Source organism: Callionymus lyra, chromosome 6 (assembly GCF_982586985.1).
Source record: "Callionymus lyra chromosome 6, fCalLyr1.hap1.1, whole genome shotgun sequence".
In the NCBI taxonomy this organism is placed as follows: Eukaryota; Metazoa; Chordata; class Actinopteri; order Syngnathiformes; family Callionymidae; genus Callionymus; species Callionymus lyra.
The window spans coordinates 7,490,685-7,509,206 of NC_141823.1; the positions used below are offsets into that span (position 1 = coordinate 7,490,685).

The 18,522-nt window shown below is 38.7% G+C and overlaps 1 protein-coding gene across 4 annotated transcripts in view; it reads right to left on the reverse strand.

Annotated features, from left to right (window-relative positions):
* Nucleotides 1–9,875: 9,875 nt before the first annotated feature.
* Nucleotides 9,876–18,522, reverse strand: part of LOC148076293 (transmembrane protein 266-like) — a 37,395-nt gene continuing 28,748 nt past the window's right edge. For 2 of the 4 annotated variants that reach the window (XM_087793356.1, XM_087793357.1), the window contains 4 exons: nt 17,809–17,924; nt 16,906–17,101; nt 12,398–12,460; nt 9,876–12,287 (listed from right to left, as the gene is read on the reverse strand). In XM_087793356.1, coding sequence (XP_087649482.1) covers nt 11,707–12,287; nt 12,398–12,460; nt 16,906–17,101; nt 17,809–17,924 — 956 coding nt within the window. In that variant the 3' untranslated portion in view covers nt 9,876–11,706. The remainder of the gene's footprint in view (nt 12,288–12,397; nt 12,461–16,905; nt 17,102–17,808; nt 17,925–18,522) is intronic. The other 2 variants (XR_015711422.1, XR_015711421.1) reach the window with 2 other exon arrangements.

The following is an 18,522-nucleotide window of genomic DNA, read 5'->3' on the forward strand; positions in this document are numbered from 1 at the left end:
TTCATAGTATTACTCAGCAAGGATTTGTATCATTACTCAGCAAGGATTCGTAGTATTTCTCCGTCAGACAGTAGCCCAGAAAAGAGAATTTGAGCGCATTAATACATTTTTCTAAGAACATAGGTACTTCTTTGTACTAGTCTTTTGACTTATGCATCCTAGTAAATGTGTAACAAGATAATTTGCTTGTGTAAATTCTGTCAAAAATGCATAGAAATCATGGTTAGAATTTAATTTGCATTAACCCTGAGTGACCCTGAAGTGTTGCTTTGAGATTCAGTTTGAGAATTACTTCAACCTCTTCAACTATTGTCTCATTTCCAAAGTAGAATTTCTTTGATGGGACTTTTATCAGAAAAAAATAGTTTACGACACTGTTTCTCTAATGTAGCCATTAGCACGTCTATTTGTAGCTAAAGATCAATTTTCTGAATTATAATCCATATATTGATAATATTAAACTCCAAACTCCTCCGTCTTCCTCTCTCCTCCATCATCTGTTCCTGCTTTACAAGAACTCTGCTCGAGTCTTTACTACGGAAGAGTCGGTTCACTGCAGGTCGTGGAGATTAGCGTTCTTACATCTGCAGCCAGAACTCATCTCATACTGTCACTGTGAGCGAAATATGGCAGTTGACCTTTCTCAGCGTTCAAGTATCAGCGTCTAATAGAGTCGAGCATGTGTGTGTGTGTGTTTGTGTGTTTGTGGACAGTTTTATTACGTCTTCCCCCACTAGGATTTTCCATGCAGGGCAGCCAGAGAGAAGGTTTTACTTCTTGTTCATCAATCACACACATGCTGTCACTACTTAAATACAAATACTTTTTTTCATTTTGCACCTTTTTAATAGCATTTCTGTAGAATAAAATTGAAAAAGGGCAAGAACATTTCCTGAAAAACTGCTTGTAGTAAGTAAGTAAGTAAGTAAAGGTTATTTGTTATAAGTTATAAGATCTTTCTAGACCAGGGTCACAAAGTGCTTTAACAATGAAAAACAATACACAGTTAAAATAAATACTTTAAAAGGTCAAGATAACACCAAGACAAACACAGGAGTCTCAGAAAATCAAGGAAAAGCACAAATAAAAGTGTCTTCAGATGTTTCTTGAAGGAGTCAGTAGATCATCAAACACAGAGATGGTTCCAAAGCTTAGGAGCAACAGTCTGGAAGGATTTCTCTCCTCTGGTCCGGAAGCGTGTTCAGGAACCATCAGTAGATTCTGATCCACAGACCTCAGAGCCCGAGCTGGGGTGTAAGGCTGGATCAGATCACTGATGGAAGGTCTGACCATGAATAGATCTGAAAGTAAGAACCAGAATTTTAAAGTTGATCCTGAAAGAAACTGGCAGCCAGTGAAGAGTTTTAAGGATCGGAGAAATGTGAGTTCTCCTACTAGAGCAGGTCAGAATTCTGGCTGCAAAGTTTTGTGTGAACTGCAGGCGAGACACATCCTTCTTGTTTAGACACGAAAATAAAATGTTAATGTTAGTCTCCAAAACATTTTTAAACAATGAAAATAAATACAGAAAAATAAATATGGAGAATGACTATAGCTTGATATATATTAATATAATATCATTGTTAATAGTCTACATTTTTATTATAGTTTATTTATTTTATTTTGGAACAATTTAAACATCTAATCTCTCATCAGTTCTATTATATAAAACCTTTGAATATATTTATAATTTCCTTATTTGTTTATTCCATTGATGCTAATACTATCATTTCTCTACTGCTCAGTTTAAACTTATTTTTCTGCAAAATAAATGATCAAAAATACTACCAGTTTATGATTTTATTTCTAAGAAAAAACCACAACATATTTTAGAGTCTTTGGGTATATATGAAGATGTATATATAAATATATCTATCTTCATGCGAACAGGCGGATCTGAGAGGGGAACCATGTTGCAGATTTATAATTCATAGTTTGTCAGAGTTAATGCAGCATTCACATGATAATTAGAATCAATTTTTGATTGGCGCCTGCAGGCATCTCTGCATTGTGGAGCGTCTCCATTATTACCTTATTAGTGTAACTGTCAGTCGCCTCTTTATTCTTACAAATCTGCACCTTGTCTTTTATTATGAGCCGCTCTCATGGTGCTTTTGCTTATCATGGCCTGCGACACGACAGTGTGTCACTTAGATGAAGCTCCGGGTTTGTTGTACTAACAAGTGCAGCAGCTTTTTAAACGTCAACTTCTCTTGTGTTGGTTAAATCTGCTCTAGGATCAGAAATAATGTTATTAGGCTGCAACGATGCTCCGGTTTAATGATGAATATTTATTTAAATGATCTATTAATTATTTATGCTGCGCTCTGTAACCTTTGAGATGATAAAAGCAAAATATTTGATGATAAATGAGCAAATTGTGAATAAATGGAATGTTTTTGTGAAGAGTGACTGTATATTAAGTTATTACAATTCTTAAAACGAAAATGTAGTTGAGGTGACCAAGGTAGAAAAAAAGAAACACAGAAGAAACAAATTCTTAGTAACATTCTACTTGTGCCTGGAATTGTTTTGCATTGCAATCTATTATTATGACTTATTTTGCTTACGTCGTTTTTTGTCGGCCAAAATCTTTCTGTTGTGTTATGGTAGCTGAATGTTCGGTGCCTCCCTTCTAGTGATCTTAAAAGATCTTTTTGCGTTTACTTGTATCCATTTAAAAACAAACAAAAACGAAGGGAATGTGAAGAAAATAGAAACAGTGTAGAAGGAACATTTCTTACACAACAAATCTTTGAGATGTCAAAATTGTTGGATGAACAAGATGTATGTCCATAACATTAAGTATAAATCTGATCGTGATATTATTTTAAATATTTCAATATATCTTAATTCTCTCTGTGTTTCTTCCACTATCAAACACAAGCAAATTCCTTCAACATCCCTTGAACCATCACTGGCCAGGTTTCCCAGATCTGATTGTTCTTAAGGATGTACGTTTTGCTAAGAAGGAACGCTTCCCATACGCATTCTTAACTACCTTCTTAGAAAACTCTTAAGATCCAGCCAAAGAAGCTTTGTAAGAAGCTCTTGTGCGTTTTATCAGGCCCTCTCTGATCTCAATGTTTGTGAAACACTGCAAGATTGTTGAGGTTTTTAAGTGTAATTGTTAGAAAGTCCATATATTTTGTGTCATTTGGTTCAGTGAAAACTGTTATGTTATACAGTGTCTTCTCATTTCGTTATAAAATTCCTACGCCCTTGAACCCATCATTGGCCAATGACGACGTTGGCAGCAAAGTTAAGGCGTGTTTCTTTAAGTCTCATCTGCATATATGTTGATTTATTTAGTGTATAAGTGTGAGTTTAATGTTTTACTGTTAAACACGAAATACTCTAACAGTGTAGTCATAGTAATTCTATAAACTCATATATTCAGATGTGTGTGGAACACTTCAATGTCTTACTTAATGGATTGTTGTTGTTTTTGTTTTTTATTTGGAAAAGCTAAATGACGTTGTTCACTAAGAAGTCTCTACAAATATAAATTACTTTCTTACTTACTTAAGAGCGGGTCGGCTAGATCTTACATTTTCTTTCTTAGTGAAAGATCATCTTAAGCACAGAGCTCCGGGGAAACACTTCCTTCTTTCACAGCATTCTTAAGAACACTCCAAAGAAGTTCGTAACACTTAAGAGCTTCTTAATCATTTTAGAAAACCTGGCCAAGTCATGAAATTGATGATGGATGTTCTTGATGAGCTTGATCACTGACATATTTCTCAGTCATGATATCGACATGAACGTTCATCTACTCTTATTTGATCCAACCATCCTGAGGGGCCACATGAAATGACTTGGCGGACCAGATTTGTCCCCAGGTCTTGAGTTTGACATGTATTCTGACGAAGAAATGATTCAATTTTAAATCTCAGTAAAACCACATCGTTGGCGACGCCTCATCTGCTTCGTGATTGGATCACTGAGCAGCAATGTGTGTGTGTTTGTGTGTCACTCGTGTTCTCACACCTGAGGGGAGTCTGGTTGTGTGAGCTCCCAGGTTTCACATCACTTTGGGGTATTTTATTAACACGACAGCAGGTGTGCGTGTGTTGACCCTCCACCAGCTGTGTGTGTGTGTGTGTGTGTGTGTGTGGATCACATGGAGCCCACCAGAGCTCTGGTAAAACCACTTGGCTCGACCGATCCACTGACTTTCAACCACATTTTGAACGTTTCGTTCAAGTCCGTCTGTGTGCAGCAGGACAGTGAAGCTCTGCTGGATCGACGGGCCTTCATACTGGATTATCTGGCCCGGCTTTTAACTCCAGTAGAACTGTGTTCACAAATTGATGCTCTGCTCCTCTGGGGCTGCAGCTGAAACATTAAATCGTACTGAAATATTCATATGAGAGTGCATTTAGCTGAGAGCAATTGATGTGCGAGTCCCCAGAGGCCAGAGGGAAATGTTGCGGGGCCCCCGGCACCCGCTGGCAGAGACCCCGAGCTCTGGCCCGGGATTGTGATTTGGACCAGCGGACCCACGAGTCAGGTTGAAGTGAGGGGTGTGTGTGTGTGTGTGTGTGTGTGTGTGTGTGTGTGTGTGTGTGTGCGGTCGTACACTCAGACTGGGACGGTGGTTCACCAGAAGTTGTTTGTGGCGTCCAGATGGAAGGAGAGAATATCTGACATGACAAGACCAACCGTGGAAACAAAACCACATTCCAGAGATTTCATTGAGCCGAGTCTGATCCGTTCTCAAGATAAGATGCACTTATGATCTCAGTGTGTTGCAGCTTAATGTGCTGCGTTCAATGACTCTTTTATACGTGGAAATGTCAGATGACGATGAAATAAACAACATTTAAAACATATATTAGGAAATTTAAATAATGATGTAAGTTTACTACTCCGTTTTTTATTTACAGATGCGAGGACAGTGAAAACAATATTTGTTACATACACACACACATGCATATATATTGAATAATTATATTATTATTAATAATCTTTATTTTGAAATCTATTTTTTATTTACTTTTAAGTAATTTTTTTTATTTAACAATTATAATACAGTTGTAGGAACAAATATTGCCCATTTATTCATCCATACATGTTTATTTTCCCTCTAGAAATTAGGAACTATTGTTTAATACATTGTTTTGTTTGTCTGTGTTTTATCACATGTTGGAAAACAAAAATATCTTTCTTATATAAAAAAAATTTTTTTATGTATTTATACGCTGTGAATTCTACCTTTTTATATTTTTAGTTATTTTCTTTAAATATGTAACCTATATTTGTGGAGGTAAATGTGTCACAAAGCAATAGAATCTAATATATTTAGTGTTTAAACCATAGCAACAATTTCTCTGCTTCATAATGATTTTAAAATTGTATTTTGAACTGATCCCAACAACTATTGAATACAAATATAAGTTGAGTCTAGAATTTCAATGAACAGAATATTATATTTAGTTTTTTTACTTTATTATATCTTGTTGGAAAATAATTGTATATTCTTTTATAGTTAATGTATTGATTTGAAAACACACGTCTTCAAAAAAAAAGAGACTGTATAATTATAAATTCATGTACGTTGTAGTAAAAACACTTCAGACGGCAGAGAAAAAGGAAAACGGAGACAGTTTTCCCCAAAGTCTTTTTTTTTTTTTCATTTTTGCTTTTTAGCGCGAGTGTCTAATTCAACCTGCGTGTCCGAGCCATGCATGACTTCATACTCGCATGTCGGATCCTGAATTAATTTTCTTGTTCATGACTTAATTCAATCTCGGAGCCGCTTTAGTGTTCCTGGTCCCGGCGGAGCAGCCGAGCCTCATGTTTATCAAATGACTCGTGATTATGTGGATTCTAGGACCGAGAACACGTCTTTTTCTTTATCTGGATATTTTTGATAACTGGGAAGAAACAAAACACTGAACACAACACATTTTAAAGGAGGAATTCTTAACAAAAATGTAAGTTTTTCATTTATAATACACATCTTATTAACTTAACCAATGGCAAGTAAATCAGAAACTTAACCTCCAAAAACGACGACAAATGGTTCAATAATTGATAAACGCCTCGTGAGCTCCGGTCACTTGTTGACCCACTTTCACCCGGAGAGATGGATCAGAAGAAACAAATTAAGCTAAAGAAACATAGGTGTTGCCATGACGACCGTCTCCTGAGTGGATTCCTTCCACCACGCGAACTTGCGAGCACTTAAGAAGTATGTCTGAGGAGAAGAACCTGGGAAGCTTTTTAAAGAACGATGTATAATTTATTTGTCTTTTTCTGCGCCGCGTCTGCGTGAGCCGTGATCTGAATCTGTCAGAGCGTCTTCTGGCTCGTCTTCTGCCGTCGGTCTCTCCGTCACTGCCACCCTTTTCAACGTCCAGCTGTTTACTGCCCGAAATCACAGACAATGTGTTACTGTGTATTTGTACATGTTTGTGTCGTAACGGCTTCTAGTTTGTGTTCTTGAAGTTTAAAGATTTGGAGTTAAAGTTGTTTTAGATAAATCTTTACCCAGATTCATGACTTATTTTTATATATGCAGGAACATTGTTGGCCATCAGAGGGCTCTCTAGTGCATCTTGCTGCTGACTCATCCAAACTGTGTTAATTGTGAAAACAGTTTCAATAGAAAACTGCTCAAAAGTTACTTTATTACCATTGAATTACAGTTTATCACGCAGGGTTTCCAGAATGTAGGTAACAATCAAGAGTTGGTAAAATTTCACTTGTTTAAATTAACATTTATTTAACGATATTTATTTTTAACTTGCAAACTCAACACTGCACGTGAGGGACTGTGACCTGAACAGCTCCTATAATGCTTTGCCGCCCAGTCGACCAATCACAGCCGTCGATCACTTTTGACATGGCAACGGCGAATTTAGTAGAATTTCAATACGGTATAGTAGCGACCAATCAGCCGTCACTAGAAAAATATCCACGATCTGTTGAGGAATCACTGTATAAGTTATTTAAGTAATGTTAATTGTTGATTAACCCACGGAAATTAAACAAATCCATTAATGCAGCCACCAGCACTAAAGATACAGCGCAATTATTGTACGTTTAATTAGTATATATTCTGATATGAGCACATTGTTTAGTGGTTTGCACGACCAAAAAAGAACAAAAGCCTTAAAGAATCAGTAAAGAGAATTGTTTTGAACCAAAACACAGGATGATGAAAGTTTTGAATCCAACCCTAGTTTTTAGCTTTATTTAAAAAAAAAAAAACATGAAAAAAGTGAGTACAGTAAAAGTTTATTCTTGTAAAAGTACAAAATAATTAATCCTCCCAATTTGCTTATTCGTCTCATTCTACAGTTTTTATTCACCGATTTAAACTGTTATTACAGTCAGAAATGATACTAAAAAGACGTCAAATGTCATAGAAATAAAGAATCAAAACTCGCTCGTGCACATCTTCTAAGGTTTCTCCAGGCGTGAAATCCAAGTGAACCAAGCGCACCTGGACCTGGTCATGAAGGATGAACCGATCATGAAGTGTTTGGTCGTGTGAGCTCGAGTCAAACGTTTCTTTCATTGCAGCCCATAATGAGAGTCAAACAAGCATCATGTAAAGTTAATGTGGTTAAAGTGTCTCCCTCTGTGCCGTTATTAAAACGACTCAATTATTAAGAGTCTAATGGTCAGCGTGCGACGGCGTCTTCAGAGTCCCAGACGCCATTTACCTCCCAGACGATCCTCCTGAAGCCTCGTGTCAGACTGACTTCTGACGGGATCCATATCGACAAATCCCGTTCCACCCGATCCCCCCCGAGGCCGGGAGAACTTCAGGAAGTCTTTTCGTCGACGTTTTCACGGCCGCTTGAGCTGGACGGGGTTCAGACGCCCGCCGGTCATTAATACGCCGGGCAGGTGTGACCGAGGGCGAGACGGTGCTTGGCACGCGTCGCCGACATGATTCCTTTGTGTGTCAAGAGCCGAGCCATCATTACTTATTGAGGGGCGGGTGGCATGCGATAGCTGTTGTTGTGTTTGTCAACAAGATGGATGAGGCTGGTTAGTGATGCCAGCGCAGATACCCGATCGGCTGACAGACTACACCGTGGACCGGGCCAGGAACCAGCGCAGCAGAACCTGCTGGTGTCGGACAGGCTTTGAAACTGACAGAGTCGGATGTTTTCTCTTAGTGGCCGTTACATTATGACCACTGGCTGGGTATTTAATGGGTATTTTTGGGTATGTTTGAAAGCGAATCTTCAAAGTTAATGCCTCTCTAGGTTTGTCTGCAGTGGTCAGCACCAGTGTAATCAAGTGAAAACTTTATTACAGGTGTTTATAGAGTTTTAACTTTATAATGTAGTAGCTGAAGTACACAGCGTTTCCCGGGGATTTGTTATACAATTTTTTATTAATTAATGTAAATGTTAAAAAGCATGTGATTTAGTTTAAAATATTTTACTTATTGTCCCTTTAACATGCTTGAATGGATTTAAAAGGGTGCTAGTGTCGTTTTTTTCAGCCAATCGCGACAGATCCTGTAAAATGTTTTTTAGCTGCTAAGGCCAAAAAAACATTGGAGGTCTTGTGACTTTTAAAAGCCTGAAACGTTCTTCATATTTGAGCTACAGAGCTTTCATTTAATTTAAAAGGTTCCTTGAAGGAAATTGGCAAATTTACGCTATTGCGAGAAGAGTAGTTGGTGCAGGACCGTCTTTCGCCTTTTTGGTCTTTACAGAAAAATAAGGCCAAAAGCCAGACTTAGCCCACACAGAGCAGTGGTTGTAGCACCCCTGTAGTGAAGGATAACCTAGCTGACTGTAGATAAATGATGGCAACGTCAATATCTGGAAATATATAATTTTTGACTGTTTCAGTAAGTAGTGAAATGGGGGAAACTTGAAAAGTGATTCCTGTTTGGCACCAGTATCTGACAACAGATAAACTACCTCTATTATGATGATCTACTGACTCCTTCAAGAAACATCAAGACAATTTGATTCGTGCTTTTCCTTGATATTCTGAGAGAGTTTGTCTTATGTGTCTTGACCTTTAAAGTATATACTTTATTGAATATTGTTTTGATTGTTTAAGCGCTTTGTGACCCTGGTCTGGAAAAGCTCATTACAAATATTACTTAATTAAAGATGGTCATACTCTGGTGATACGATAATCTTGAGGTACTGACCAACTTTTTACTCCGAACATCGAGTCCTTTCTTATCCATCAAAAGTGGATCTGAGTGCATCAGAACTTATGCACGTAATTGTGTTGCGTATCTCAGAGACTCCTTTAAATACCAGACCAGAGACATGATTTTAAGGTGTGATGATGTCGACACTAACAAACACCATAAGGCCTCGCATGACTCGCGTCTCTTAAATTAAGTGTTGGGCAAAAAGTGAACAAGGAGGTTCAGAAAAGCAGACGATCTGTATTTAAAGGCAGCAGAACGATCGACTGAAGAGATTGTTGTTCGGAGACATTTCGGACTCGTTTAATTTCCCGCCTTTGATTAAACTGACATTATCTAAAGGCTCGTTTATACGAGATCCTGACACGTCGGTGGATTTAATCGCTTCGGTTGTTGCGATTAACAATTAATACCTTCACTGGGTAAACACGTGACGCACTGCTAAACGGTTCGACGGTTTATCTCCTACATTAATGATATCAAAGGTAATTAGCAGGAGTCCATTCTTACACGAGTACAATTAGCGCCTGTTGTGACAAGTCCTTGATGACCCTGAATTATTCATCAAACTTTTAATCCAATTTAAGAGTCACGTGATTGTTTTCATGCATCGCTAGAATATTTGTGAAGGGTTTCATCTCCGAGGTTTACCTGGAGTCAACTTTATTTTATTCATTTGTTTTCATATGTTGCATGTGTTCGTCTGCAGTGGCACAAGGTCAAACCAAACGGCTAAGGAAATACTAAGTTTTATTTTCGCTAATTTCATTCAAATGACAACAAACTGCATTTGGCAAATACTTCCTCATATCAAGTTTACAAAAGTGTCTGTAAACGGTAAAGTGCGAAGAAATAGCCCAACGGTGCCATTCTTTTAAAGGTTCATGCTACAAGCACTCCAGACACTTCCTCTCGCCGTAACAAATCTGTCCATAAAAAAATCATATCAAATACACTTGAAATCCAAAAGTAAGATACATGGACATCGAAGGAGCCATAGAACGCCTTGTGCTTTTTGAAAGGTTTCATTAAACAAATTTTGGTTTGTGTCTTTTTTCGCGTTCCAGCTGGTATTGAGAGGTTTTCTGCTCTTTAGTGTTTGTTTCTTTAACCTGGTAACAACCACAGCGACCAGCTTTGAAGCCTGAAGAGATGTTTGTGCTGATACTTCTGGTGCATAAACACTATTGTATGGTTTCATGTTCTATGGCCCCTTCAAGGGTTGAGCTGTACCTGTGGAAACACACGCAGGTTCCATCTCACCTGACAATCATACAAACTTAACAAATCAACAAAGAAATCCAAATGAAAGTCGTTTGATGCGCGAGAGTCAAGAGTGTCTTCGTCGGCGCTAACGTTCGCGTTTTACTCACTTGTTCGGTTCAAACGCTTTTTGCTGGTTTTCATGTTGGTTCAGTTCTGTGCAGTGAAGGCCCGCTTTTAATTTCCTGATGAAGAATCCAAGACCACGACACGAGTCCCACACTGTCCTGTGCTTTATCTGGGAGGGTTTGCTCGACGGCTACGTTTACACTACGAAGCTTTGCTTCGGATCCGTCCGGGTAGAGATATGGCACATTTATCGTTCGGTTCTGAGGGTCCGGTTCAGGAGTCCACTGACAGTTCTGCATGGAGTCTATGAGGGTCGTCAGCCAACTGTTCTACTGACGGAGGGAAGAATGGATGAGAAGTGACCAAGGAAGAGAAAATGAATAAAAGACCAAAGAAAAAGCAGTAAAAGGATGGAAGCAGGGGATGTGAAGGGTGGAGTAGTAACGTGGTAGTAAGTTATAAAGGTGAAGGAAGGAAAGATTACGTTATAAGATAACACGAGAGATGATGTTAAAGACAAAACGGAGAGATTGGAGAAAAGAGAGAAGACGAGGTGATACAAGTATGTTAGGGAAACGGTAGAAAAGGAAGGGATTAAGTAATGTTATGCGTCTGTTGAAAGAGGGAAGAAATGAGAAACGAAAGAAGAGTAAGTTCAGAACAGGAAATTAACAGGAGGATATGAAAGAAAAAAAAGGAAGGTAAAAGGAATGAGAAGAAAAGACGAGGCAGACAAAGTGAATGATAAAAGAAAGAGGAAAATAAGCTATTCAGAAGAAAATGCAAAAGAAAGAAAGATGGGGGAAGAAGACATGAAAAAAAAAGCATGAGAATAAGAGGGAGGAAAGAATGATAACGTAAATGAAGAAGCAAAGGAGATGGATTTAGAAGAGGAGGGCGAAGAAGAAGATGTGGACGTAGAAGAGGGAGAAAAAAAGAATGTAAGGATGAGAAAAGGGCAGTTAAAGCCAGGAATCAGGAGGAAGATGAAAAAAGAAGTTGGAAGGAAGAAAAAAGCAAATGACTTTTCATTACTTGAGAATTGAAAGTTAGACAGAAAAGGTCAAAAGAAGAGCAAAAGAAAGAGAAAGAACGAGGGACTTTCAAGTACGGTTCAAAGGCAGCAGGACATGAGGGGAGCCTCCGGAGCTGAACTCACTCACATCAAGGACAGCAGTTGGTAGTTGGAACGCAGCCTCTGAGAAGCATCAGTGTCTGAGGCTCAGAGCAGGTTATGTGTCGGACACAGGTGTGTCGGCAGGACCCAGGAGCCGGCGCTTCTCCTCCACAGATGGCTCTGTGGCGCCGCCCTGCAGGTGGATCAGAGGTCTGGTCTGGAGCAACACGCAGCCTCGCCCCTGCTCCCGCCGCTCCACCTGGTTCCTGCAGTTGAACAGGTTTATCCTGTGGTCCAGTTCTGGACTGGCCTTCTCAGAACCCGTGGGACTGGGGAGCTTCAGGTTGACCGGGTCGACTGACAAGCCCTTCTGAGCCAGGCAGGACTCCTCCGAGAGGGAGGACAGCAGTTCCTGCACCACCATGCTGGGGTTCTTGTGGGGGTCGGTGGGGGGGCAGCGGCTGTAGGTGCCTTCCTTCCTGGTGCTGCTGCAGTCGCTCAGAGAAGGTCCCGGCGTGAAGCTGCTGATGCTGTGAGGCCGACCCGTCAGACTTCCACTGGCCCGACAGATGCTGGTGTCGCTCATGGTGCTGCCCACTGCGAGCGCGGCGCTCACCTGGACCGGGTTGGTGGGCAGGTGGACGTCGATGGAGGCTGTGGTGATGATGCGAGAACTGAAACCAGCTGCTCCGGCATCTGGACACACAAAACTCACTCAAATTCATGTCGGACCAGAAGTGAGCGAGAGATGAACTCGTGAACCAACAAAGTCAAAGGTCAAGGGTTGGTGTTACGCTCAGACTCACCACTAGAGGCTTCGCTGTAGTACTGACTGATGTAGTTGTTCATGTCGTCACGTACCACAGGATCTGAAGAGCAAACACAATGGATTTAGGTTGTTTCGAAGAAATTTTTCTACTTTTGTGGTAACAAAACGTCTCCACATCTATAGTTTAATAATTAGCCAGAATTATTGTTATTTTAGAGAAAGTTGCTTTTTATTTCCTGAAACATTTGTACGTACAAAATGTAGCCACTTCCTGTCCAAAGCTAATCAGCTACTCCGTGCTTAGTAAACATTTACCTACTTTTCGTAAAGGACGAAACTTGGCTACTTCCTGTTTAAATGACATGATGAGACTTCCTGTCCAGAGACTCTGATCAGGCAAACATTTACGCATTTTTCATTCAAGGTGGAACTCTGCTACTTCCAGTTAGCAACATTTGGCTACTTCCTGTTTAGGTGACCTTCGTCTAGCTCTCAGAACGATACCGGTTGAGGACCAGCGTCTTAAATGCTGATTTACAACTTAAATATTTTAACTAATCAAGTTGATCGTCATTGATTTAAGATTTTCATTTTTGTATTTAAATTGTTGTTGTTGAGTTGCTTGTATTGTAAGAAATATTTTCGGTTTAAAGGATAAAGCAGGAGTTTCACTCGTCAGACTCAAAGTTTTGCTAAATAAAATCCAACTTATTTACGAAAACAAAACCTACTTTGGACTCTTAGGCAGATGAAGAGGTAGCAGGGGTGATACATGTTGCCATGGGCAACGTGTTCCCAAAATAAAGGAAATTGTGTAAGTTGAGCAAACAAATGACTATTTTACGAGTTGGTTCAGTGGTCACAGGTTTAGGAAGGTCTCCTCTTTCCATGGTGGATCTTCATCTCAAGGGGTACCATGTTGTCTTCTTGTGCCAGCAGGGTTTGGATCAGGTTGGATTCAAGGCTAGGGTTGGGTGAGGGTAGTGGCTCGGGTTCTGGTCCAGGTCAGGGTTAAGTTAAGGGCTATATAATGAAGTATGTTAAAAGTGTTCTGGCTCAGTCGCCTCGAGTCTTCTATTGTCACGTTTACGATTTGTTTACCAGCACATATTGACACAAGTAACTTGGCGGGCTCACCAGGAAGACTCTTCATGCTGCATTAACCGGACCAGCACTAAAAAGTGGGCCACTGGTGCTTGAGATCGGCTCTTTGTTCGGGCCGGCGTCCCCTCCACCGGTGACTCAGCGGCGCTTCTTCTCCTCGCTTGATTGGTCTTGAGCTCACTGTCTGCTGGCTGAGTGCGAAGCCAGAGTAGCCTGAGTGCTAGCCCAGCTCCCCGGGGACACGCCGCAGACTCTGATGGGTAATTTCATTTATTTTTCAGCCTAAAATATTAATCCCTGAGCCGGCCCCGCGGAGGAAGCATCGCACTCTCCAAAACAAGAGCGAGACAATCACTCTGCCATTAATAACACATGAGTCTTCGGGAGGAAAATGAAGAATGGGGTTCGAGCCGGAGACGCTGTGTGACGGCGAGTTAGCGGCTCGTCTGTGCGAGAGGACGAGTTTTCACAGTTCAGATATGAATTTTTAACTGGTGTCACTTCTACATCACTGCTCAGATAACCAGGTGTGGACGCAAATATCCCAGTCGGCTGCTCTTTTTAGATCGAGACACGGATCAAAATGTTTCATATTCATTAACTGTGGGCGATACAAGCTATTAGTCTTTACAGTGATTGGACCAGTGGACCAGCGTTCAGATGAAAATGGCAGAAGAAATGACACGACTCTCAAACACAAATTATAAAAATATACATCTCGATAAAGTTGGATCTCCGAGCTCCCTTGTTCACCGGCCACTTATTCTTTTGGTGAACTTCACCGAAAAAATGTAGTGTCTTCAGTGAAGAGTCAAATTCTCTCTTTTTCGCTTAAACTAAAGAACCTTTCAATAGAAGACACTTTAAACAGTTCATTTTCTGGACCCGGTACCAAATGCCTCGCAGATCCATAACCTCAGCCTTCACTGGTTGTGAACCCCTGCATTAAATGCTGATTTTACACTTAAATATTTTCACTAACTAAGTTATTTTCATTGATTTAAGCTGATCATTTTTTTTATTTGTATTGTTGTTGGTGCTGGTGTTGTGAGAAATATTGATTTTAGGTAAGTATCTACAGACTCATGCCAGAGACTCGACTTCCGTTTTGATTTAAAAAAATAAATAATCCAAGACTTTGTTCTGGTTGCAAAGGTGTTTGTCCTGGAACTCTGGCAGATCCACGGCAGGGTGTGATATTTTGCCAGAGGCAACTTGTTCCCAAAAAAAGGAAACAATCAGTTGAAAAGAAATAATTGTCTAAATCCATTTAATCCATATTATCTGTATTTTTTTTTTTTAATTTAAGTTATTCTTACTTTGCTTTACTTGCAGCCTCCAACCTGACACTTTTGAAATAAGTTATTCCTATTTTTAAAAATAGCTGCTTTTTCTACTAACTAGTTACTTAATAAAAGCAACAATTCACTGCAACAGGCCTGGAAACAGCCTGACTTTACTCTTTTCTTGTGTAACCTCTGGGCTCCTCAGCTCTGGCTGCTGCCCCTGCGACCCAAATTCAGAGATTTAATTTGATATTTTTTTTAATTTTCCAGATGATCCAGACTAGAAAAATACATGTTTTATTTTTCCAAAGTGCTGTTTTATATTTGAGTAGAGACGTCAAAACAAGGTAGTGGATTCTAGCGTCATGGTTAATGAGAGCAGGTTGACCCGAGCTGACCCGCTACAGTAAAGAGCTGGTCTGGTTCTGAGAGCCAGATTCCCGCTCAGATGCCCTCGAGGTAATATCGTGGCCATCTTGGCCTGTTGCGGTTTTGCAGGTGAATGGGAACAGAGGTTGACAGCGGCCCGCCAACACGGCCCAATGCACAGAGCACTCTGTCGCCCAAACGGCCCGAGCGGTCCCGGGTCAAGAGGGGAGCGGGCGAGGGAGGCATTAGAAGCTGCTGCAGGCGGTTCTGGGGAACACGCTTGTTTTCTCCGGGAGCGGCTGGATCCTAAAAGCTTTTCTGCTCCGGTATTGATCCGAGCGAGCCTGCGGTCAGAAGGCTGTTGCGTGTGAGGGCCTAAGAGCCCGGCCCCCGAAGACCCTCCAGGGCTACTGCTCCACATTAAGTCTACACTGCTCCAGCATCCAGTCCGCCTGATGTTACACCATCAGGGACTTTTTGTAGCACACGATTATGTACATGGTGAAGTCGGCTCAGCACCTGCTGCCACACACTCACATGTCAGAAGAACCGCTGATGTTTCAGGAGGATTGAAGAAGTTTTGTCACTTAAAGTTAAGTAGTGACCGGTCAGAAGGTGCCAGTAGCACTTATTATTAAAGGTTGTTAATTCTTCACTTTTATTTGTAATTAACTTCAGATTTGCTTTGCACAATTATAATCTACTATACTTTACTGGATAACATGTGTTTTTATAGTTATATATTTCATTTCATGTTTTTGTTTTCCACATTTATTTTATATTTTATTAAATCATCTTTTTATTTTTCTTATAATATTCTCCATTTTCACTGAGGATCTTTGGGTTTTTAAAGTACTACACCAATGACACCATTTTCTATATTAAACTACAGAAAATGAAATGCATACATTTTTTTTCCAAAATGTAATTCACTTTCTTTTTCTATATATTTTGATCTCATTCCATTTTGTTTTATTATTCATTAAATCAACAAATCAGTCATTTAAAATATAACTTACTTAGAATTATTGCTCCTCCATATTTTATTTTTTTTAAATAAATAAATTCGTAAATCGTGTCAATATATATACATATATATATATATATATATATATATATACATATATGTATATATATATATGTATATATATATATATATATATACATATATATATATATATATATATATATACATATATATATATATATATATACATATATATATATATATATATACATATATATATATACATATATATATATATATATATATACATATATATATATATATATATACATATATATATATATATATACATATATATATATATATATATATATACATATATATATATATATATATATATATATACATATATATATATATACATATATATATATATATATACATATATATATATATATATATACATATATATATACATATATATATATATATATATACATATATATATATATATATATACATATATATATATATATATATATACATATATATATATACATATATATATATATATATATATATACATATATATATATACATATATATATATATATATATATATACATATATATATACATATATATATATACATATATATATATATATATATATATACATATATATTGACACGATTTACGAATTTATTTATTTAAAAAAAATAAAATATGGAGGAGCAATAATTCTAAGTAAGTTATATTTTATATATATATATTTCTTAATAGGATGAAAATCTTTTTGGTGCGCAATGGCGCCCTCTACCTGCGGTCGTGTGCGACTCCCTGGGGTTCCTCTGGCCCGACTCGTCGTCGGACTCTGCGGGAGTCGAACCCTCGACGACCTGAAAGCTGCGACCCTGTTTGCTCCAGACGTGGTGGATCTGCATGGCTGCCTCCCGCTCTGCAGCCAGGTCCACGTCCTGCTGGGCCAGGTGGGCCCTCAGCTGCCGGATCTCGAACTGAACACGTTTCGAATATAAGAAAATAAAACTCAGAAAAAAATATATTTATAATGAATCAATGTTGAATCAAATAGAAGATTACGTCATAATATAAAATATAAATTGATTTTTAAAACTATATTAATTGAGTTTAAATTTGTTTGTTATAACAATAAATATGTAAACTGAGAAACCCTTAATTTATAAATCTAATCTAATCTCATTTCCACTTCTAGGTCGATCTTGAGAACCCTGGTTGGGAACGGAATGTGATGATTTGCTTCCACCGTGTGGTAGAAGATGGAACAACATGCTGAAATAAATAAATAGATTTTAATATTAATATCGTTAGGACTTCAAAAAAGTTTTATTTTAGATGAAGAATGTGTAATTTATTCAATATATATATATATTTTGACATCTGTAACTATAATACCTATCAGTCAGTTTAAGTAAAATTAAGACAAATAAAGCCCAATTAAATGATGTTTGTGCCGATGTTTTTTTAATTGTCAACTTATTATTTATCTTCCTTGACGATATGAATTATTTAAACAATTAAATCTCATAATGCGAACGCCACCTTGTGGTAGAAGACTTAATTACATCTTGTCATTGTAAGTTATGTTATTTGTACAAAGTGACACATGTTGACTTTGAATTGACAAACAAACGTGAGGTTTTGTCGTGCAGTGATTGAACCTCAGGGCAGGAAGTGAACTCACAGCCTGTTCTTGGCAGATCTGAGTGAGACGCTCCAGCTGCTCTTCTCTCACAGCTTTGGTCTTCTCGCACTGTTGGATCTCCAGCTCCATCTCCACCTTCACTTGCAGAACGTACGCTGAACGTGAGAGAACATCAGACATTGTCATAACATTGTTTAATATCCATCTTAAGCAAAAGTCAAATAATTAATCGAAAACAAGGAGACAGGTTGTTGTGTCTCCTTCATTCTCCACCAGGTGTCACCGCAGCAACTCCTTCTCCCAACCTCTTACCCACCACATGTCACTATATCATCCGTGAACATCATGGTCCACATGGACAACTTAAATTAAATGATCTGATCTCTAATGTAGTCTTACTCTCACCAGGTCGACCCCATTACTCACTTCACCATTTTATACATCATCCTCAACCTTCACCTTGACCCAGAGACAACAAAAGGGGTACCTCAAACACATTTGTTTTAGGGGCCTCAGGGTCACCTTGACCCTGAGACAACACAACGGTTAAGAGGAAAGACTTTCTGTGACACGACGCGGTGAAGTAAATCTGGACCACAGTTGTTGTTAGACAGTAGAGGTGTGTACTGCCAAGAATCTGTTGATACGATACAACAATACAGATATAAATCTACTATATAAAATACTGTAGTAACAAGGATATATGTGTAGTATTGTCGAGTACTTGACTCTGGTGTTGCAGAATTTACAGAC